The following is a 23,407-nucleotide window of genomic DNA, read 5'->3' on the forward strand; positions in this document are numbered from 1 at the left end:
GTTATTTATGAGCATTTTATTTATAAGTTTAGAACCATTTATCCATAAGAGAGAGTCCGTGAGCAATGGGACGAGAGAGTCCGTGAGCAATGGGACGAGAGAGTCCGTGAGCGAGTGGACGAGAGAGTCCGTGAGCGAGAGCAGATGAGAGAGTCCGTGAGCGAGGGGATGAGAGAGTCCGTGAGCGAGGGGATGAGAGAGTCCGTGAGCGAGGGGATGAGAGAGTCCGTGAGCGAGGGGATGAGAGAGTCTCTGAGCGAGAGCAGATGAGAGAGTCCGTGTGCGAGGGGATTAGAGAGTCCGTGAGCGAGGGGATGAGAGAGTCCGTGAGCATGAGCGGATGAGAGAGTCTCTGAGCGAGAGCGGATGAGAGAGTCTCTGAGCGAGAGCGGATGAGAGAGTCTCTGAGCGAGAGCGGATGAGAGAGTCTCTGAGCGAGAGCGGATGAGAGAGTCTCTGAGCGAGAGCGGATGAGAGAGTCTCTGAGCGAGAGCGGATGAGAGAGTCCGTGAGAGAGAGCGAAGGAGCGAATCTGTGAGAGAGAGAGCAAATGAGCGAGTCTGAGAGAGAGAGAGAGAGAGAGAGAGAGAGAGAGAGAGAGAGAGAGAGAGAGAAAATGAGCGAGTCTGTGAGAGAGAGCGAATGAGCGAGTCTGTGTGAGACCGAGTTTGTGAGAAAGCGAGTCTGTGAGACAGTGAAAGAGCGACTCTGTGATTGAATCAGACTGTGAGAGTGAGTGATTCTATGAGTGAGCGAGCGAGCGACTCAGTGATTCTGTTAGTGAGACTGTGAGAGTGAGCGAGTCTGAGTGAGTGAGGCTGAGTCAGTAAGGCTGTAGCTGAATGAGTGTGAGAGTGCATGTGTGGAAGATGCCGGAATGCCTGAAAAGACACTACATGCCTGGATGCTTTGCCTCTACAGTAACCAATTATGCTTTGTGGAGTCATTCCATAGCAATACAAAGTTTTTGGGACAGATCATTTATATTTAGTAATGAAACATTTCTCATCCGGATGGCAGTGGTCTATTCCAAGATGATCCTGCCTCCATCCACAGGACATGACGGCTCGGTTCTGTAGCAGAAAATAAAACCCTTTTAAGACATAGTGTTATATCTATTTATTATAGATATTTGCCCTCATAATTCCATTTCAAATTCATAATTCCAGAGGACAGAGTCAAAACATCATAAAACGTGTCACTGTGCAATAACTTACAGACTGCAGTGGATGTGGTTGTTTGTGAGGGAGCGCTGCCCTTCCATCATGATACATTCGCTAACATGGAATCTGAATGCACACAGTGACTTTCATGGCATTACCACAAATCCACTTTGAATAACTGCATGCATATGCTTGGCATATTTTAGCCAGGCATCTGACACCCTGAATTACGACCTGCTTTTATGTTTCAGAGGTCTTTTTTTTCCAGCTCCCTCCTTGATTTCTCATCTGACGAAAGAATGGAGCAGCATTAATGACAACCAAGTGGAGGTGCTTTAGGAATATTGAACCTTTTACAGTTTTTATTAAGCCATATTTACTTGGATTTATGGATATAATGAAGTATGAAAATGACCCCTTGCTGCTTACACAAGGGGTTTGCGCCATATCTTATTGAATTTTTTTTCCAGGGTTGGTGATGTTGATTTATTTTTAAAAGTCGGCTCATAAATACTACACCTAGGTTCATATTTCTGAGGCAGTGCAGCTTTGCCAGCTCTGAGGTTTTTTTTTCCCATAAACACCCTGATGTCCAAAACTCTAGTGTTGTTAAAGGACAAGGCCATAAACAGGTCATTACAAACACTGCAGATGTTTCTGTTCTTAATGACATCTGTGAAATTGCAGGTATTGTTCAGCATCTTGATCCTTTATACCAATTCATATTAAAAGGTGCCAAAAGTATAATCTTTGCCCTTTTTGGGGATGTCCTTTTTGTATTTTAGGCTTGAGGGTGGGACTAAATCATTGAGGTGGGAGTTTGTTTCATTCCTGCTGCTGGTTTTCCGAGTGTAACAGCACATCACTCATGGAGACGCGGTCTTACTCAGATAGATCCGGATGGACTGAAGGAAGGGAGGGCAGAGTACAAAAGCTTCCCCCCGGCTCTGTTAGGGCCAGTGAATGATGTTCGGCTCTTTTCACCAGGGCTGCTAACCTTTTGGCAGCCACCAGCAAACTCTATTCTCCCGTGCCGATCGAGGAGGACAATGTGGCTGTGGAGCCGTTTGAATGAAGTGCTACCACCAACAGTGTGGCTATTCAGCGGCTTGTTGGGAACCAGCTTTTGGGCCCATTGTCCTTCGCTATGACTCCTAGGCCAGAAAGGAGAGCAGGAAAAGGGAGAGGGTATAGTATGTAGTCATACCTCCCCCTCTTTCGCTATTCCATTTTTACCATAATGTTTTTTTCTGCCCCCACTTTTTCCCTTTTTGGTTGCTCCTCATCTCCTGCACTCTTACCGTTTCTTTCTGAGTGAGAATTCTGTAGGTTTTCAGTCTCTTGCTGTGTTTTATGAGCAGATATTTCCATACTGACATGCTTTTAGTTGCAGTGCAAGGGGGGGCCCATCCTCTAAAACCCTTATCTCCTTAGAGGGCTAATTGTGCAGCTTCCAGCCCATTGAGATCACACCTGATAAGCTCTTTTCCTCTGCCCCTTTCAGCTGCTAAACACTGTTTATCTCGCTACTGCTTAACGGCCTCAGGGGAACAAAGCTGAAAGACTATAGCATTTACCCGGATTGCTCCGGGATTGTCTTTCTCTCTCTGTCTGTCTCTCTATCTTTCCGTTTGAGTATATTATATTTTTATGTTGTATGAAATGATTATTTTTCATATAACATAAATTATTTTATCGCAGCATAATGACTGAAGTAATTTATTTCTGTGCATCATAATTAAATCATCGATAATAAAATAATTAAAGTTCAAATAAATGAAATGTTAATGGTTGTAGAGGCTAAATGGTAAAAATGAAATTACATTTAATAGACTGCGTTTAATACATTTCATGTGATCGCTTGATTTTCTCATTCTGCCCCACCGCTGAAGATATTCAGCAGTTATGTCCAAGCAAATAACTTCTCTCTCTACAGGCTCAGCTTTTGTGTGAGTGGATGTGTCTCCATTTGCTGTTCTTTTCAGGGAAGCTACTTGGGTTCAGGGCGCAACAGTTTTACATCACAACTGTGAAATCTTGGCAGAAAGACACCCATTGTCCCTCTCCATTATTTTCACACAAATATAGTCCATTGTCAGGAGGCTGAAGTTAATTTGATCAACATTGGGGACATTTAACTTTTCTGTTCAGTCAAAAGGCTTGTTTCATGCTCATTTTCGGGGCATTGAAACAGCGTGATTGGCAGAAAAATAATGTTGCCGTTAACAATTCAGGGCAATTAGTTTCCCAGGGGGAAGCGCCGGGCTGCACCGACTGCCACACAGCTATTCTTTGTCACTTTATGGACGGTCATCAGTCAACTGTCAACCCTATTCAAAGAGCCCTCCAATCTAAATGTTTTCCCTTTTTCAGCTTTTCCCAGAACGACAGCGAGGGAAGAGGAAAGAGACACTGAGTTATAGAGGGAGAAAGTATGAGACATGGTTAGAGATGGAGAGGCAGACTTAGAAGGGCAGCCTAGTGGATGTAACAGAGACCTTACTGAAAGCTGAATGGATTCATTAAAATGGCAGGATAGGGACAAATAAAGCCTAGATGAATTATTTATTTATTTATTCTTTAAAATGATGTGATCTTTTTTCATGCTCTGATTGGTGAGGGCAGTTTGATGCTAAAATCATCAGCAGTGTCTTAAAGAAAAAGGCTAGGAATGGTGTAATGCAGTAACCTCTGTGCTGTTGGTGTGTGTTGGTGTGGTTTTTATGAATAGGAAAGGCTTTTAGAGTGGTAGCATGGCAGTCTCTAAGTCGTTGCTCTGTGTTGGATGCAGTATTAATGTCGATCAGCAGTGACTTTGTGAACTGCTTCCTCACCCTGGGAGGCCCAGTGGGTCAAAGGTTAATCAGTCAGCCAGACCTCCTTCCCACCCTGCTCCCTCACACACACACACACACACACACACACACACACACACACACACACACACACACACACAAAACCCTAAAACACGATTCACATGCAGTATTATCAGCTGTCTTGCTTGTCTTATACGACAGTCAGGACTCCACCCACTCTCGCTGCTCTGTCTCTCTCCTACACACATCAACAATTCATTAACACTATCTTCTAAGTTCATTCTGTCTTTTTAGCATTATCAGCTTGTGTCGTTAGGCTAATATATGCTTCACACTTTTGAGCATTGGCAGCACTCCGAATGCCCTGCTCTCACACACTTGATGTTGCTAAATTTCCAAGGGGTTTATTTCCTGTTGTCGTATTTGAACGTCGGTATTTGAAACGGCAATATTTCTAAACGATAGATTCTGACAAGTTTTGTCTTGAGTGACAGCCTCCAATGGTCATCACTGAAAAAATATAATTTAGACATTGTTTTTTTAAGGTAGTTAATATCTAATATCTGTTCAGAGTTTTCTAGTGACAGTTATGTGTAAACGGCAAATGAAAATTAAATATAGATCCTGATGATACAAGTTTCAGGTTAGCTCATTACTTAATTGGTATAAAGCCATTGGAAAGCAGTGCAGGCCTGTTTTCTCTGATGATCAATGTAACAGTTGCTGATGACTATAATTGTACTTGTTCTAGTATGTTGTTGGTTGCTGGAGCTTGTTCAGATGGTTTTATATAAAACACTAGTGTGTAGCTTGTTGTAGCTTGAATTATGCTGAGATATTTATACAGACTAGGAAAATTATTGGTCAATAAATACAAGGATGTGTGCTTGGTAAATGTTGGACAGCCTGTAGACAGAGTTGTGTAGAGAAAATGAGAAATTTGGGTGATTTAAGAAAATGTCATCTTTGACCCCATATAGGCTGATCCCTTCCCTTCTCTCTGACCACCCCAAACAGACCTACACACACATACACACATATCAGTGCTATGTGTTGAACCTATAGCAGCCTCAGAAAAATTAGAGGGTGGTCACTTCCGCGGGTCATTTTGGGGGCCTCTGGTTGGGGCTGTGACATGACTGGCAGCGATGACATTAATCAGAGTGCTAACATTCTGCCCCGATTCCCTGCGAATCAGACACACTGACAAAATCAGGGAGGGGTCTACGCGGAAACCGTGGGAGTGACTTGTGTCTTCACAGCAGAGCAATAATGCCCAGCATGTATGCCAAGCAGAGTTACACTGCTCAACTCTCATCTCAGAGAGAGAGAGAGAGAGAGAGAGAGAGAGAGAGAGAGAGAGAGAGAGAGAGAGAGAGAGAGAGAGAGAGAGATGGGAAGAAAGCTATAAATACTGTTGTGCATTCTGAATGTCCAGGAGGTTGGATCTCTTCTGTTCTGGCAGCACTTAAGATCAGTGTCATTTGTTCACTGTGTCAGAAAATGACACAACAATAAAGAGTAATAATGGCATGATAAACACAATTAACTAAAGGTATTGCATGATACTGTGCATACATAAGGACTGTCCTAAAATAAATAGACTCTAATGTTAATGCAGTCATAACACAGTCAGAGCATTATTCTGCTGTTTGTATTGAAGAAATGATTAAACTCCTGAACAACTTATTAAACTTGAATGGCTCTGATTCATTTTGATTTATTGCAGTAATTGTTAATTGTTGTTGCTAAAATATATTCAAGTTTCCTAGTTCAAGGTCCACATTAACAGTATCATCATTAACTTTGAATTAAACACTCGAGTCAAAGCTTGAATTTTAATGGAAATTCTCACTGCAGTGCAATTCAGTTTTAGGACACATGGTTTGTTTATTTGTTTTTCATTTTCAATTAAAATATAAAGTATATAATGCATTTGTCCATAGACCTTTCTTATACCAGGTAACAGATACTAGGCTTATTTTCCCCAAAAGTCAGAATTAATTAATTACTCAATTACTGTTTTATTTATTTATCTTTTGATTATGTGAATATTGGGAAAATAGTCTTTGTCGCCTTGTGTCATCTCTAGTGTGCACATTTGCATATCAGGAAGGTGGTTGTGCATGTGAAAAATTTGTGTCTAAAGTTTTCTCTCAGCTTTGTGCTCATAATGTTGAGGCCCTGGGAGCAGTGAGCGTTTTGTTATAAATTAGCGCTTGACCATAGCCTTTGTACAGCTCTGGTACAGCTAAAATAAATCACTTTACAACTCCACACCCACACAGTCACTCTACTCACCAGTAAAAAAAAAGCTTTTCAAGCTCTTTCTGGACTCATGGGATTGCATGTTTAGAGTCTGCATAAAGGTCTGTGCCATTGTGCTCAGTGTATGTGACACTAGTACAGTTTGCATGAATGAACTTTGATGACACAGTTAATGTGGGGGCAGAGACAGAGGGAGGGGGGTCACGGGGTGCATCCAGGACCCCCCACCTTACAGCCCTTTCACACTCAGTGCTGTGTGTGTAATGTGCAGGTCAGGTGGGGCCCCTAGGGCTCGGGTAGGAGGGTAAAAGTCAAGCGCTGGGAGCTTTAGGAAAGCGCCATGCAAACAGAGGGTTACCTTCTGACCCGCCGCTGATACCTAGAGCCAAGGACAAAACATGCCGGCCTGTCGCATTAGACATGGCTGTTAGCAGAATAAAGACAGACCCACTCCCCCAACATGCATCACGAGAAAGAGGGAGAGACAGAGAAAGTGAGAGAGCTCACACTGTCCCTTTTGCCAATTCAACATACTCGTTTCTACAGCTTAATCACTTCTCCTGTCTTGTATCTGTTTATTTCTCTGTCTCTTTTTTTGGGTGTCATGTGGTTTATGTAAAAGAGTGAACAATCAGTGTAGTTATCAGTGTAAACTTTGAGAGAGAAAAAAACAGCCATAAGATACAGGAAAAGTAATACATTTATCACGGACTCAAGCTGCATCCTGATTTAAAAAAAAAAAAAAAAGCATATGAGAAATGAAGATAAATGATGATCACTAATTATAAGATAATTTACACGGGGGAAAAAAGAAACATCTTTTATACCTTTTAAATGAAATGATGCATGTAATGTACCTTGAAAATATTCTCTAAAAGCTCATTAAAGATAAAGAGTGGTCCCTAAGGTCTAATCATTTTACTGCATACTATACAAATATAAATAACAACATCTTTTGTCACAATATTTGAGAGACGCCACAGTTGACATTCAGAATAATCTGGACCAGCAGTGCTTAAGAAATTTTTAAGAATATCTTATATATTATAGACATACATAGCTTTATTGTCATTGTTGTAACAACGAAATTATTATAGTTATGTGACGGTTTAGAGACTCTCTCGGGTCATATGCCATGCTGATTAATACTGCTCCTGAATCCAAGCCTGAAAAAAAGACATGTACATTACTTCTCTGCAGGAATGGATACCATAAAAGACTTAAATCTTACTAATATACTACTATAATGTATTTTATTGTTGCTGTAGACAATTACAGTGTGTGTTTCTAATTCTCATTGTCTGTCTATTTTATTCTCTATATCTGTATATGCTGTTTATCTTTAGAGAGAGAATGTGTGTATGGATTAATGGGCTGACTGTGACTGTCACTCATTAGATTAGAAAAGGAGGAGCCGTCGCTATTGATTAATGCCTCACAGCCAATCGTAAAGAAGTACTCTTTAAAACCTCTCTAGTGCTAGGGACTTGTTTGGACTGCGGCTGAAAATGACAGCATGAACGGCACGTTTTATTGTGTGGTTTAGGTTTTAACGGCTAGATAAATCCAATTCAATTGATATGCAGTGTACACGGTCATAGAGGTGTAACACAATGCCACTGTTTGTATCTGTTCAGTGCTCTGAGTGTCCTTGTTTGTGTTTGGATTTAAACCTGTGGCCTTATTCAGAAGATTTTTTGTTGATTTGTAATATCCGTACTATGCTATGCTCCTGGAAACACTGGGGAGATTCAGCAGTCCAGCATTGGGAGACTGGTGGTCCTTGGATTTAAGCTCACACCCTTCTGACCAGCAGGTTTCATGTTTTATTTAGTTTCACAGAATATAAACAAACTAGTATCCTAATGTAGACCACTGTGACTATGACCTGTGTCAAACATGGTATTGGTTTGAATCCAACCCGACTGGGAGGCTTTCTTTAAAAAAACAACAAAAAAACATGATTGTCTCTCCCAATTCATATGTTTGTTAATATATGTTTAGAACACAATATCTGTTCAGATATTAAATCATATTTGGTTGCCCAAATTCTAATAATTGAATAATTTATTTTTAATAATTTAATGAAACTGTTCAACCTTTTACCTTGCACCTAAAAATCTACCTCACAATTACAAAGTCTTCCTCACACCTAAACAGTTTTCCTTTGCAAAATAAATTCCACCTAAACTTCATTTGCTGAACTGCACCCAGACAGATATAAAATAGCACATTCTGCCACCCCCTGTTCAAACATACACAGACTTGGAGTTACCTCAGAGTACCATCCAGGAGTCGCCGGCATGAGACCCGTTCTCTACAACCTCATAAATACACTGATGTTGGGCAGTGGGAGCAGGGGGGAGATTTATCCTAGCGATTAGCCAGCATAGCATCTGCACTAATTAATCCAAGACCAAGACACTTTCCTGCCTCTTTTACCAAGCACTCATTCACTCTCTCACACACACACACACACACACACACACACACACACACACACACACACACACACACACACACACACAAAATAAATGATTAGGTATGGAGAGTTAATTATTCCTCATCTGAGGAGTGTTTATTAAGAGTTGACAGAATAGGGGAACACTGTAGAGACCCGGTGCTCTCTGGAAGCACTCCATGACTTCAGGACTCCATGAATCGTCCAAGCTTCTCAGAGAGCTGCAGGGAGTGTCGGATCAAATGAAAAGTAATGCAGGATTACTGCTACGTTTAAAATGGGTTGTTTTCAGGTGTGTTATCATTTACAAGGGGACAGGGTTAAATCAAAAGTGTGCTGTTTTTGCAAATAACAAATTTAGATGGCTTGAGAGACACGTACCATACATACACGTTTAGATCAGCAGCAGTGTGAACCTGTGCTTATTATCCAGTTCTTTCTCACTGTGTCAGTGCAGTTTCAATCCTCCACTAGGGAGTGCTATTTGCTTCACAAACACTGCCACAGTGATTCCCCAGCCATGATCCAGCACATCTGCCCCAGTGCTCTATTAACCAGATTTGGATTCAAGTGTAACTGAATTGTTTAAGGTGTCTGCAAATGAGTTGGTGATCTCTGCTTTGCTATTGGATACCAATAAGAATCAAATTTGTACTCTGCTGATGGCTCTCTCTCTCTCTCTCTCTCTCTCTCTCTCTCTCTCTCTCTCTCTCTCTCTCTCTCTCTCTCTCTCGCTCTCTCTCTCTCTCTGTCTGTCCAGGATCACAGACCAGCGTCATGAGAAGCTTCCATATTTCCTGTTTGGTGATTTTAACTTCAGGCTGGACTCCAAGCAGGTTATAGAGGTAAGAAAAGTGTAGTTAAAGGAATGCTCCAGTGTGTTGATTTCTATCCACTGTCCCTGGAGCTTATGTGTGATTGCCATGAACAATGATTTTGAAACCTTTTTCTATACTGTGAAAAGAACTATAATTATGATTATATTTCTCAGCCTTATAAAAAAAATGGGCCAAGAATATCATACTATTATCAGTTAATAGGTATGCAAATAATATTGCCAGTCAGGAGGAGATGTTGCCCAGCTTTGTGTGTGTGACACGACATAGTTGGGAATGTAACTAGGCTAAAATTAGTCAGGTGTATGGAAGCATGAGTTGATGTAGAACATCGGTTATTATAACATATCATATCATACAACCTTCTTAGGCCACAGCAGAACTGTTATGGAGCTCTAATCTCTGATCTGTTCAAGAACTTGTTGAATTTATTTTGCATAAGAATAAGTCTTTGTACTGCAAATGTAAGTGGCAGCAGCTTATAAACCACTGCTTTCATATTCGGATGCGACAAGAATGATAAAATATCATACTAAAACTGTTATGTTGGGTTTTGTTTTGTTGTTTGTTTTTATTTTGTTGATTTTATTTGTTGTTGTTTTTTAACACTTTCCCAAGAGTGTAGGTTTTGGGATGATTGAAGGTAGTTTCAGGAACGCAAATAGGTTGTCAAGTTAAATGTCTGTGAGTGTCTGCAGCTTTAAGATGGACGAAAATAAAGTTTTCATCCTGTACAAAGTTTTGGAGCAGTATGACATAACATCTTTCTCTGATGCACCTTAACTTTCATTGTCTGTGCTGCTGAACAGATAAAGCCATGATTGTCTGGTCTGCTCTCACCAAAGATAAACAGGGTTTTAGTTTATGAATATGAAGCGGTGTGTTGTTTATCAGGCCAACTTCGTTATACAAGTAGGCCTGATAAACAATATAGCATCTGTGCTGCTCTTCAATAAGGAGCACATGCACACAGTTTAATTTTATTTTAAATATTGTGTCAGCTTAGTCGTAACTAATATTGTTTGTTTATTTATAGTCCTTACTTCAGCACTTAATTTTCCAATTTTGACTAAAAACTACAAAACTATTTTAGATAGTAACTGATCTACAATTGCCCTATTATTTATTCTTGATTCCTCTCTTTTCCTTCTCTTTAGTCAGAACAGAGCAACGTCATATTTATCTTTTGAGTTCTTGCTCCATTTGTAACATTCCTGCACCGTTTGACTTTTAACACGTTCTTTGCTGTCTTTCTTACTTCCTCACCAACACACACGCACACAAGCAGTTGATCACAAACCCAGCAGGCTCATGTGTGTGGTCGAGTTATCGGATTTATGACGTCCTAATCACCACTTCACTGAGGAGTGCCTGGTTTTATAAGGGCCTTCATTAGCACACAGTATATGTGCATGTGTGTGTGAGAAACGGAGAACACCCCGTAACATAACAATGCACCTTGCAGTCAGGTTAGCAAACACAGCTGGGTTGGGAGAGTAGTAAGCACATTAATGAGTCATAAATCTCCCAGTTGTAAAATGCCATGGCAAAATCAGAGGCAGGACACAGTCTGCCCTTTATTTTGATGAGTACAGGATTCTCTCTCTCTCTCTCTCTCTCTCTCTCTCTCTCTCTCTCTCTCTCTCTCTATTGGACTAATTCTTTCTTTTTGTCATTCTAACGAGTAGCAGTGGCTGTTTCTTATTCAGGCTGCTCTTGTTGGAGATCTTATTAATACATGCCTATGTTATAAGGAACCAGGTTAGAAAGAGGGTGTGTGTGTGTGTGTGTGTGTGTGTGTGTGTGTGTGTGTGTGTGTGTGTGTGTGAGAGAGAGAGAGAGAGAGAGAGAGAGAGAGAGAGAGAGAGAGAGAGAGAGAGAGACAGATAGATTCAGGTCATTGTCCTGCTCGAGGAGGTTCTCACTGTTAAAGTGGCGAGGGGAGGAGAAGGAAAAGAGGGCTTCTTGAATAGCTGAATTGTTTTCTTGCTGAATTGTTGAACAGCTGAATTGCTGAACTCTAATGATGCAGGAAGGACTTCATCCTGTGTGGTAAACTAGATCATAGTCTTTATCTGTTCTCTTGTCCAGCGACTGCAGTTCAGGCACTCGGCCTCACGAGGCGCTGGATTAAAATATTTTTGAATCACACCTTGTCCAAACATCCGCTGTAGAGCCAATTTCCTTCTCGCAAGTCATATTTGTACTTTATCATCTGACCCATATAATCCATTTACATTTGCATCATTCAGATGTGAGTCACATTCATAACCAAGTCTTTAAATCCCTGTGATTGGATTGATTTGAGCTTCACTTCTCGGATGCTTGTAAATAAAATTCAGATATGATTTGCTCATGATTTTGAAGGAATACAGATTACATTACTAATAAAATGCACAGCCTTAATTTACTTGTGTCCTTTATTCAAATATACATGGACAAAGTTTTGGCTGTTAGAGAAATGCTGAAGGAAATATTTGCAGGCTCAGCAGCAGGTAGCTTACAGTGAATATTTTAGAAGTGGAATTTATCCAAGTTGCTCAAAAATGGCAGACACTCTTTTGTGTTTTTAGTTCACTTATATTTTACTTTGACCTCATTTTAATTAAAAAAACATCCTCTTCCTTATACACCTCTGCACCATCTTCAGCATCAGGATGTCCCTCTTTCCCAGCATGCACTATGGTTGTCTGGGAAGGAATCCCATGTGATGCTGTGTATGTGTGATGGGGCACAGGGGTGGTTGGATACAGGTGGCACATTCCTGAAGTGCTTGAGCGGCAGGATCAGTAACCAGAGGCATGGGGCCAGCCCCTTTCCTATAACACACACACACACACACACACACACACACACACACACACACACACACACACACACACACACACACACACACACACACACGAACAGGGAGCTCTAGTAATTGTGTGAGACAGAAGGGACTTGGCTTCAATTGACCCCCATTTAGCACTGCTTTTCACTGGGGACAAAAGATGGAGAAATGTGGGTCCTAACGCTGGACCTTCTCTCTCTCACATTCTCTTCTCCCTCTGTCCTTCCACTGCACTCACTCTCCCTGTGTCCCACTCATTTCCTGAGAGAAACAGGAAGAGATTGGGAAGCGCTACACAGCCAGTCATAAAACTTAGGGTTGGTCTTAACACCGGTCTGTAAATCATGTTTCTTTTTTTTTTTTCAAGATATTTGGCAATAAAATCAGTTGAATTCTTTTTTAGCTTCTCTGCCAAACCTGTGTATGTTCTGTGTGTATGTGAGTGCTTTTATTTGGAGATACAGTTTTGGAAGGAGATTGAAAGATATAGAGCAGATGTGTAAAGGAGTGTGGACAGTGCTCACCTGTGAGCTGTGTTCTGACCACAGCCAGGCAGCTGAAGTGCATGCTGGGATTGGAGCAGGACCCTGGGGTTCGGCTGGTAGTGAATCAGCAGGCAGAGTGACAGCACTGCTGCTGCTCTCCAGTATATTTAAAATCTCTCCTAATTAAACTTAATAGAATGTAAATTTAATTCCTACAAAAAAAATAGCACGGCCTGCGAGCCGTTCCAAGTCGGGGATTGATAGGGGCCAAGAGTGAGGTTAATTACTGACGTGATCTACTGTCCTCGTGACACAACTCGCGCTTGTTTTAATTGGAGTTTACCCGCTTCTCTTACTGGCTGCTGTCATTAAGAGTGTGATTTGAGAGGATGAACCGGCTCCCTGTTTAGCATGTGAGTCTCAGCGCCCCCTGTATGCAGCAGGAGGAAGTGCAGAAGGAGGCACTTTACATGAATCATGAATGTTTCTTGCCTTTGTCCTCATTGTTTTGTGAGCTAAAGAGCATAAAAATAAAGATGGGGCTGCATACAATTCCTGATCCAAGTGTGGCCTGTAAGCTGCTCATTAGTGACAAATACAGTAATAAAGATTACATTTTTCACTGTTTGAAGAGCTTTCCAACTCACTCTTGGTGCCAGAGTCAGCTCAAGTGCTGTTTGTCTTTGAAGCAAAAGACTGAATTATAACTTGAATATGGGTTTGTGTGTGTGTGGTGGTGGTGGGGGGGGGTCGTGTTATTTTGTGTGTTTTTTGCTAATCCTGTGTTTCATTTGTAGATGTGCATAGCAGAAAACCTGTGTGTTGTTTGTGCAGGTGAATGTTTGCTAGAGTGATTGTGTGTCCATATGCATCTGTTCACAACACTCGCTGCTGGAAGGCTGTGCAGCGTCTGGGGCGTTGTCTAAGGGGCCTATGGCTGTGTTTACCAGTGAAATCTTCCTCAGACAATAAGGCTCCATTTCACGCTGTGTTTATGCACATGGCCTGCCATAAATCAAAAGGCAGGCAGCGAAATTAAGTGTACACTACATTAGTCAGGCTAATTAATTTTGGGACGCATCCATCCATTAGTCACTCGGCGCGCTCTGATTGGCCCTCATTCTACAAGACTCTCAACCCCAGAGATAGTGACTCTCATCTCCATCTGATAAACCAGTCCTCACACACACACACACACACACACACACACACACACACACACACACACACACACACACACACACACACACACACAGCATATATTTACTTCATTCAAAGATAAATGATCTTAAATCAGTACTTTATTTTGTTAACCATAAATGAGTTTCTGCTATAAATTGTCCTTTTTAGAACAGGATAATCTTAGAAAGAGTATATATTTTTTCTGATCTACTCCATAACTGAGTTAATAACGCGATTATTCATTTTTTTTAAGATTCATTCTCAATATCAATTCCTTATTTAATGACGTCTATCCAAGCACGGTTGGTGCACATAAGCTAATATCATGTCCAAGAATTGCGTATTTCTTGTACAGAGAAAAGACAAAAAACTCATTAATAATGTATAAGGGTATTTTTCCTTCACTAAGCTTCTAAAGTATGCGACAAGTTTTTTACTTTCATGCAGGTGCAAGCATGATGTCACGTTTACAATAATTATAGACAGGTGCAAAAATCACACTGCTTGGAAAAAACTAAGGCAACATCCACTTCAGAGTTATATCTGAATACAGATATGAGTTTTTTAGAGACATCGATATACAGATTTACATATTAGGTTAATTTGCATATTACATATTTACATAATCGTTTACGTTTACATAAAATGTTTATTAACCAGCAGCAGCTTTTTTTTTTTTAGAGCTTTAGAGGCAACAGGTTTTCCATTCTTATCTTAGAACAGAGCAATGTGTTAAGAATAATTATAGGGCAGTCACCGCATAATAATAAGCATCATGATACACTAGAGCTCCTGATAAACCCACATGATCTCTCTGATGACCTCGGCTGATACGCCACAAGCGTGAACAAACAGTGCTTTCTCTTTCGCTCTGTTTTCTCTCTGCCTCTGTCCCTCCCACTCTATCCCTTTCTTTCTCTCCATCTAATAACACTAAAACAAAGAGAGCCACACATCAAGAAGGAGCGTGTGGCGGCTTTGATCAAGACGTAATTAAAAAGCGAAGAGAATGAAGAACAACCGCTGCCTTCTGTTCCTCTCGGAGATGGTTGAGCGTGCTCCTGGGGCCTGGTCCCATTGTGTCGCTCTTCTCAGTTGAGGCTGGCACGGGTGGGTGACTGGGGCGAGTGAGGCGCCTGGCACTGGAAGCCTTCACAGCTTTTGACACACAAACACAGTGTGTTATAACTGCATGGTGCTGCTGAATAGAGCGGCCATAAGAACCCACTCATATAGTGAAGTGATTCTCTTTAATTCTCCAGCTTTCATTTAAAGATCGGCTGGCACTCCCAGTAGCTGACCATTCCTCTAATCAGTGTATATCCCTTTCTTTTGTATTACCTTTCTATTAATTTTAGTTATTTACAGGCTCCTGGCTAACTGGGTTGTTGTATATTTCAGTGCTTCCGTACTGGCTGAAAGATCTTACATTGGACGGCTCTTTTTCAGCTCAGGAAAAGCCTTTTAAGAAACAAAGCAAGGATAGAACAAGTGTGTTTTGTCTGAGAACAAGAGAATACAATATCACTCTCACAGAAATTGTCTAGAGTTACCATGGGTTAGGACATGAGGGTGGTCTGAGATGGCTGCCTCTTTAACTAATAAACTCAGTGATATAAAGCTGCCTCATATACCAGCACTTTATTGAAAGAAAATTTATGCAAGAAACAGTTTTATGTTTTTGGCAAACATCTGTAAGCATTAATGAATTAATGTTAAACCTCAACCTATTTTTCTCTGCATTTGGTGCTACATTTGTTGTCTGCAGTAGAGACAATTAACATTGTAAACATGCTTGTATATATATATATATATATATATATATATATATATATATATATATATATATATATATATATATATATATATATATATAATTTATTTATTTATTTATTTAATTTAGACATTAGTTTATGAGTAATTCATACTCAAATGTTAAACAAAAATGTTGCTATAATATTTATTGAATATTTTTTAAAGATATGCATTTATATGATTTATTATTTGTTTATTGATTTATTATGCATTTATATGATTTATTCTGCCCTCAGAATCCAGACAGGCTCAAAATCTAGATTAAAGTTTTAGAATCATAAAATACATTTTCCAGAAGTATTAAATTTACAGTCAGATTAAAGGCAAGGAAATTGAAACTTGTTTTCAGGTTGCTAAGATTCAGATGAAGCTCACTCAATTCAAGTGAGCAGATACATTTTCACTAGATATTTCACTATTAACACTGCGTACACCAAATCCAGTTGCTACAGCATTGTTATTGTTTTTCTTCTGGGTTTCTACCAGTGATTTTTGTGATGTCCGTTAAAGAAAAAGTTTTTTATGAAGCATAGCATCCCAGGCATGTTAAACATTTATGTTGCACTTTTATTCATTTCCTCTGTTGCTAAATGTTCCAAAGGCTGAATTTTACATCTGCATAACATTATCTGTAGAAGACAAATGTGCTTTTCATTGAGGAGAAACTATTAGGTGTTAGATGCACTTGAGTGAATATGAAACAAATAGGAAAAAAGAATAAATTGCTTTTGTTCATTGTCGTTTGTAAAAAAAAAAAAAAAAAAACCCTCTGGGTTAGAAGCTTTCTGCATCTGGAAGCATGGTTACTTTACTTCATGTTGAAGATGAAGTTTGCTTTCTGTTCAGCAGCACAGATCTGTCTTTTTCATTCAGTAGCTCAAGTCCAGAATGTTCTCTTTTCTTTCTTTTTAATAGTGGTTGAGCTGAGTATTCTTGGATCAATCTCCCTCTCTCTCTCTCTCTCTCTCTCTCTCTCTCTCTCTCTCTCTCTCTCTCTCTCTCTCTCTTTTTCTCACACTTTTTTCTCTCTCTGTGTTTCTCACACTCTCTCTGTCTCTACGGTAGAGCACAGAGAGAGATTATCAGGTTCAGTACACTTATTCACTGCCACTTACACCTCCATCACATTGAACAGTATTGGTGCAGATCCATAAAGCCAGCAGTGGCACTTCGAATCTTTACACACGTCTGGCAGACTGAGCGCTGGCTCGTCTCTCATTCACAAGCTTCCCACAAACCACCCCATCATATTTAACAGGTCCCATTAAGTGCCACATTGGCAATTCATGGCCTCTTGTGTAAAGTCTCTTTTGATTTATCAGTGATGGCCATATTGCCAGGCCTTTAAAGAGGAGCTGGAGCTTTGTCTTAGAAAAAGCGGAATGGAACGCAAGGTGCCTTACTTCACTCTTCTCCTGCACCTGGGAGATGAAGGACAAGACTGAGCTAACAGCTGGTTATGCAGAGAGAGAGAAGGAGAAGGACACCCAAAGCAGGCTGAGAAATAGGGTGTGAGAGAGAGAGAGAGAGAGAGAGAGAGAGAGAGAGAGAGACATAGAGACATTGAGGAGCCAGACGGGGGATGGCCTCAGCTTCTCGCGCCTCACCGCTTCTCCTCTCCACTCTGTCTTAGAGTGGCTTTTGTTCCTGATTTCATGCTATCAGAAGGGCATCATGTTCTCCTGTGCCGGCCTGTCAGCTCCATAAAGGAGCCACAGTAGGGTCACATCTAGAGGGATGGGCATGAAAAATTGGTTAAAAAACGAATCACAAAGCCCACCCACATGATGGGGTCTACCACTACTCCATGCACAAGGCCCAGACTATATGTTCTGTTTCCCTCTCTCTCTCTCTCTCTCTCTCTCTCTCTCTCTCTCTCTCTCTCTCTCTCTCTCTCTTTCTCTCTCTCTCTCTCTCTCTTTCTCAACCCCCTCTTCTCACTTGGATCACCACCCAGCAGGATTGGAGAGGATCATTTAAATGAAATGGTGCAAACAAATTAAAGGGTGTTGCTGAGAATGAATCATGGACCATTGTGTGTTGGACAGCATTGTGCGCTGTTCTTTCAGACTGTACTCTTATTGAGACACAGATTGCCACCATCATGGGCATCTGAGTAGAGGAGACACATGGATCATTGTCCGGATAAACAAAAGAGTTAACCTTAACAAGGTTTGTGGGAGCATTAACCTTTTCATACGTGCTTCATCTCATGGGTGATAATCATCATCATCTTGAGTAATTTTGAATGATGATGTGTAGCAATGTAGTACTAAAGACCAGAGAGCCCAGCCGTTACAGTCAAAACAAAACATCTTTGTGATGTCTTGTGCATCAGAGAATCAGTGTCCTTTGTCTGCTGCCTTATGGACATGTTTAAACCATGATGATATTTGATATTATATATATCTATATATTATATTGAGAATAATATATTATACAGAGAATAAAACATGACAGGACGTTCTGTACAGGAAAAAACACACTTAAAACCATGCTATTTTTTAGCATGTCCATAATTATAAAATTTTATTCTAATGTATAAAATGTTTTATTCCACAGAAAGCACTCGAGTTTTATTACATTTGTTGAAGGATGTACTGTAATGTTCGAAGTGTTTGTGTCAGTTATAAGTTAGTTATAAGCATTTATTTCCTCACAACCTTTATTTTTTCCTTCTCTTCAACCTATTAAGATTTAAATCAAATTTTCTATCCTGAAGATTTGCCTGTGGTGGAAAACCTCCTCAGTGTTATAAAGTATTGACCCCATGACCCAATACTCATCTTCATTCAGTAACCTTCAGCATATAAATGATAATATTGCAACATTTTTGAATGAGGGCATTAATATAAATCTACTACTGTCAGAGCTTCTGTTGTAGTAAATGAACATCTTCTGACCAATCAGTTTCAAGAACTAGTGTTGTGTTGTAATCATTATTAATTCATGAAGTAATCCATCATTTATATAAAAAAAGATATTTTACTTTGTTTTTTAAGTTTGAGTTGTTTTAATAAAAGCAATAACAATCGCACCGATTGATCGTGTGCATTGATTAGCGCAGTAGTGAACTCGAGTTTAGCTGCTCATCAAGAAGGAACCACTAATTGATAATCACTGCTCCATACACACTAAATCACCCTTCAAACTGCACTCAACCTAACCGCTAATTGATTTTAAAAACTGTTAGATTGCTGAAAAAAGCTTTTTTGTCGGTACCTCGCTTGTGTTTCTTTAGAGAAGGTTCGTGACTTTATTCAGCCAAGTCTGATATTCCTTCATTGAAAATGGCTTTCTGCTAGACGATTCCTAAATGAGGTGGCAGTGTGGAGTGATTTATCATTAAACAGACCTCAGAAGATTGAGCACTTTGTATTCAGAGACTCTCACAAATGTACTAGAGCCTTGCACTCATGTTTGTTATGAAACAATGTGCTATGATTTTATATTCGGATGTCAGCTTCAGGGTTTGTTGATAACCAATAACAATGACAGCTTTGACATTTGTGTAATCTCTATGAGCAACTTATTCTATGTAGTTCTGTTCTATAAGCTTGATCTTTTTCTAAAATTCATTTTCAGTGGAATGTGTGAATTATCTACTAATCCTGCAGATTTTATCCTGTGATCAGTTAATGCATGTGCAAAACAAAACATATAGAATAGAATGCAGGTAGTTCTAGTTTTAAGCAGAAGTTTTTTCATGTATTTTATCCTTAAAGAAAGACTTCCAGTTCTAATAGCAAAAGAATGAGATGAGACAGACATTTTGTTTTAAACAAAAATTCTGATAAATATTATAACTAATAAAATTGTACTTATATATAGTATGGTGAATATATATATATATATATATGTGTGTGTGTGTGTGTGTGTGTGTGTGTGTGTGTGTGTGTGTGTGTGTATATATATATACAAATATAATATATGTATGTATGTATGTATGTATGTATGTATGTATGTATGTATATGTATATATACCTCACCTTTTGGTTTAAATTCGATTTTAGGATAGGCAAGACATCGTACTTACATTATATCGGTTGCAGACAACAGTCTGGAATTTTTTGCTGCTGTGTGATGGCATAGGACTTCATAACTGATCAAAAGAACTTCTGCAGTTCATTGTAATTACAACAAGTGGTATACAATATGATAGCAATATGAACTAGTACTGGCAAAGGGATCTAGTGAAAATGTTTATAGCAGCATTTGGGAAAATGTAAAGAAGAAGTACTGTATGTATGATTAAAATTTTCAGCTGCTTTAAAAAAAATCTGCATATTTCTATATTAGTCTTGAATAATAAGGAAATATGTTTGTGTAGAGGAAAGCTGGACTTGTGCTGCAAGTGTCAGAAAATGATATTCCTCGGACAGTGAGTAGATGATCTGATTATTTGAGTTTCCTACAGACATTCTTGCAACATAGCAGACTGGCATTGGTATAAACTAGCATTCCAGTATTACATTTATGGATGTTCATACAGATTGTATTAAAGAATACTAAATAGAAAATGGTGTATATGTCTGTAGATGAAATGGCTCTCTGGATGATCTCTCCAGCTTATTGTTAGGACAGAAACCTGACCTTGAGCCATATAAGAACCTATTTGCTCTTGCCTTCTGGTTAACTGTGAATCAGCTTGGTTTTATTGATGCAGAGAGACTTAAACAGTTTGTGGACATCTGTGGTGACTGGTCTGGGAGTTGTGGATTGAAGCAGTAGCAGTAGAGGGGAGGTAAGGTTGGCCTCTCCATGTTTAAGCTTCTATTAGCTCTCTTTGTACATGTGGCACAAATGTGTCAAAAGCCTGGAGTGAAACAATGGCTGCTCATTCTCTGCTTAATACGGCGAAGAGAACATACACACCCCTTAGTGCCTTACTTCACACACTACTCACACATACTCAGGCACAATGAAGCATCTGGTGGCTTTTTCCTCTCAAGAAGTCTTTTCTTTTTAGCTATTGTGTGTCTGTGTGTTTGGTGAGCAGCATGTATGCTCTTACAGCAAATCTGCTTTACTAAATTAGAGACATTTAATGATGGAAATGTAGAAGGGTAAAAAAAAAAAAGTCCTCCTTTTTTGTGCTGGTGTATTGATGAGATGCTTGCTCACTGCTTGCTCATGGCATTAGGAGAGAGAAAGTGTGTGTTTGTGTGTGTGTGTGTGTGTGTGTGTGTGTGTGTGTGTGTGTGTGTGTGTGTGTGTGTGTGTGTGTGTGTGTGTGTGTGTGTGTGTGTTCGGAGCCCCCCAGCAGTCGGAGGTCAAAGGGGTCAAAGTGATGAATTTTTATGGGGCTGTTCCTTGTGTTTCAGGCCTGTCCCATTCTCCTCGCGCTGCACTGCTTCTCAATGACACCCAAACTGGCCAATTTGTCCTGCAGGGCCCTAGAGAATGGGCCTGCTTGAGACTTAAATGCCAGAGGGAACACACACACACCACCTCACTGACATTCCCCACCTACCCCTGTTGTCCTGAGATGATTTGTGGCCTGTCCATTCTGTGCTGGCAAGGCCAAACGTGGTTCCAGGGCCGTCAGCTAGCTAAGAGACCCAATGCCATTGTTTTAGAGGGCTTTTCCCAGATGTTCCACAGGCTAAGATGAATAGGATGCATTCCCCTCCACCTCTCAATCGCCTTTATCCTGCTTTCCGTTTTCCTCACACACACCCCCTTCATGGCTGCCCAGCATGCTCTGTCCAGCTCCCCTTTACTTACAAGCTGATTGCTAAGCGTGTGCATGGGCATGCAGATGTACATTTGGAACGAGTGTGGAACCTAAAATGTGTACTTTGGGTTGCAGGAATAATACTGTTTTAACTGGGTGTGTTGTCAGATTTAGATGTAGCTTAAGAAGATAAGAGATATGATATATGATTCCATGTATTTTAATAAATCTGGATTTTCAGCCAAAGAAAATACCTGGTACATAAGAGAATTTAGGAGCTGCTTTACTATGAAGTCACCAGTAGGTGTTCCTTCTACTGGTTCCCATTATTAGTTGGCAGTGTAACTAGCATCCCAATTTTGACAACAGATAATTTTTTTGCTGCTAAAGTAAAACTGGAAGGAGATTTGGCGTATAAAGTTCATGTATATAAGCATCATATCAGAGAAGTTAAAGGGGAAGTGGTATGTGTCCTACTGTTGGGCTCATCTATCAGCAATGAAAGCACAAGTGCTGGACTGTCTGAGTTTACAAAACAATTTGGACTTGCAGACAGCATGGCAGGTGTCATTAATTTGACATTAATAATTATAAACGAATATTTCAGGTTATTAAATGCATTAGTCAGCTTACTTGGAACGCCCATGATGTCAGATACAAGTTTCCTCAAATATTTTGTGTCTCTGTATGTGGCCAGAACCATATCATAAAGCTGAATTTAACCACTAGAATGAATTTTCATTTTTTGTACTACAGAAACTGACAGTAGATGGATCACATGCTTTACTGTTTATAAGTTGTTTGTTAGTTAAACTTTTCATTCAGTATTCATGAATGATCATTTATATCCTGAATTTAGTTATTTCTGTAAAGCTGCTTTGTGATAACCTTCATAATGGACGAGGACATTAAGACGGTTTTAAAACAAAACACATTGTTTAAAGTGCCTATCATGTAACTCTGCGAATAAATACTTTGGACAAACTAATATTTAAACTGAAGCAGCTGTCTATGTAGATCTGTAACATTGGGTACAAACACATTATATGGAGGCTTTAGACTGCATAGGGTTGACCTCTGGAACTCAGAGCTTCATCCATCACTCAGAGCAGACATTATTGATTTCCAGCTCATAACTCCTCATGCCACCACTCACTGCCCTGCCATTACACCAACATGATGAGCCATTGTGAACATTTATGGAGCCGAGTAATTAGATCTCAATTAAAGAGTTAGACAGAAAGAAAGAGAAAGATGAAGCCTGTGATAGCCACCTTGGTTGCCATTATCTACACAGAGATATTTAGCGTCACTTAACAGCTACAGAACTTCTTAAGGGACTCATTACCATCTTATTATCTGCCATTGTTATTAAACAACATTCCAGCTTGAGTGGTAAGGATGTTACTGTTTGAAATTTCAACAAAAAATTTCAAACATGGTTTTGCAATTAATTGAAAAGTCTATTTTCATGTCTTATGTATAATAAAGATCAAATCTTCTAATTGCGGTTCGATTTATAATCGATATGATTTGAACAGGACTAATATCATTCTTAACAGACACACTTTGGTAATAATTACATTACAACATTTCCTATGAAAAAGTAGTCCAAGATATTTTTGCAAATTACATTTCCATGAAATCACATACATCGATCCATTTGTTGTCAACCCCAATAATGTATTAAAATGCATTTTATTCTGTATAATAATAATAAGAAGAAGAAAGTAAAGTCAGATAACAATCCACCCTGCAGAAAAATCTCAACAATTTATCCTTGTGTTAACACCTTGGCAATAAAAGTAGAGGTTCTAGAGCATTAAGGATTGTGATGATACTCAGCAAATGTCTTCGTTCTGTAGTGTGTG

At 39.7% G+C, this 23,407-nt stretch overlaps 1 protein-coding gene across 6 annotated transcripts in view; it reads left to right on the forward strand.

Moving 5' to 3' along the window:
• Nucleotides 1-23,407, forward strand: part of LOC113660971 (inositol polyphosphate-5-phosphatase A) — a 140,425-nt gene that overhangs the window by 88,683 nt on the left and 28,335 nt on the right. For all 6 annotated transcript variants that reach the window (XM_047812069.1, XM_047812068.1, XM_027174839.2 and 3 more), the window contains one exon: nt 9,469-9,553. In XM_047812069.1, coding sequence (XP_047668025.1) covers nt 9,469-9,553 — 85 coding nt within the window. The remainder of the gene's footprint in view (nt 1-9,468; nt 9,554-23,407) is intronic.

Source organism: Tachysurus fulvidraco, chromosome 4 (genome assembly GCF_022655615.1).
Source record: "Tachysurus fulvidraco isolate hzauxx_2018 chromosome 4, HZAU_PFXX_2.0, whole genome shotgun sequence".
Lineage (NCBI taxonomy): Eukaryota > Metazoa > Chordata > Actinopteri > Siluriformes > Bagridae > Tachysurus > Tachysurus fulvidraco.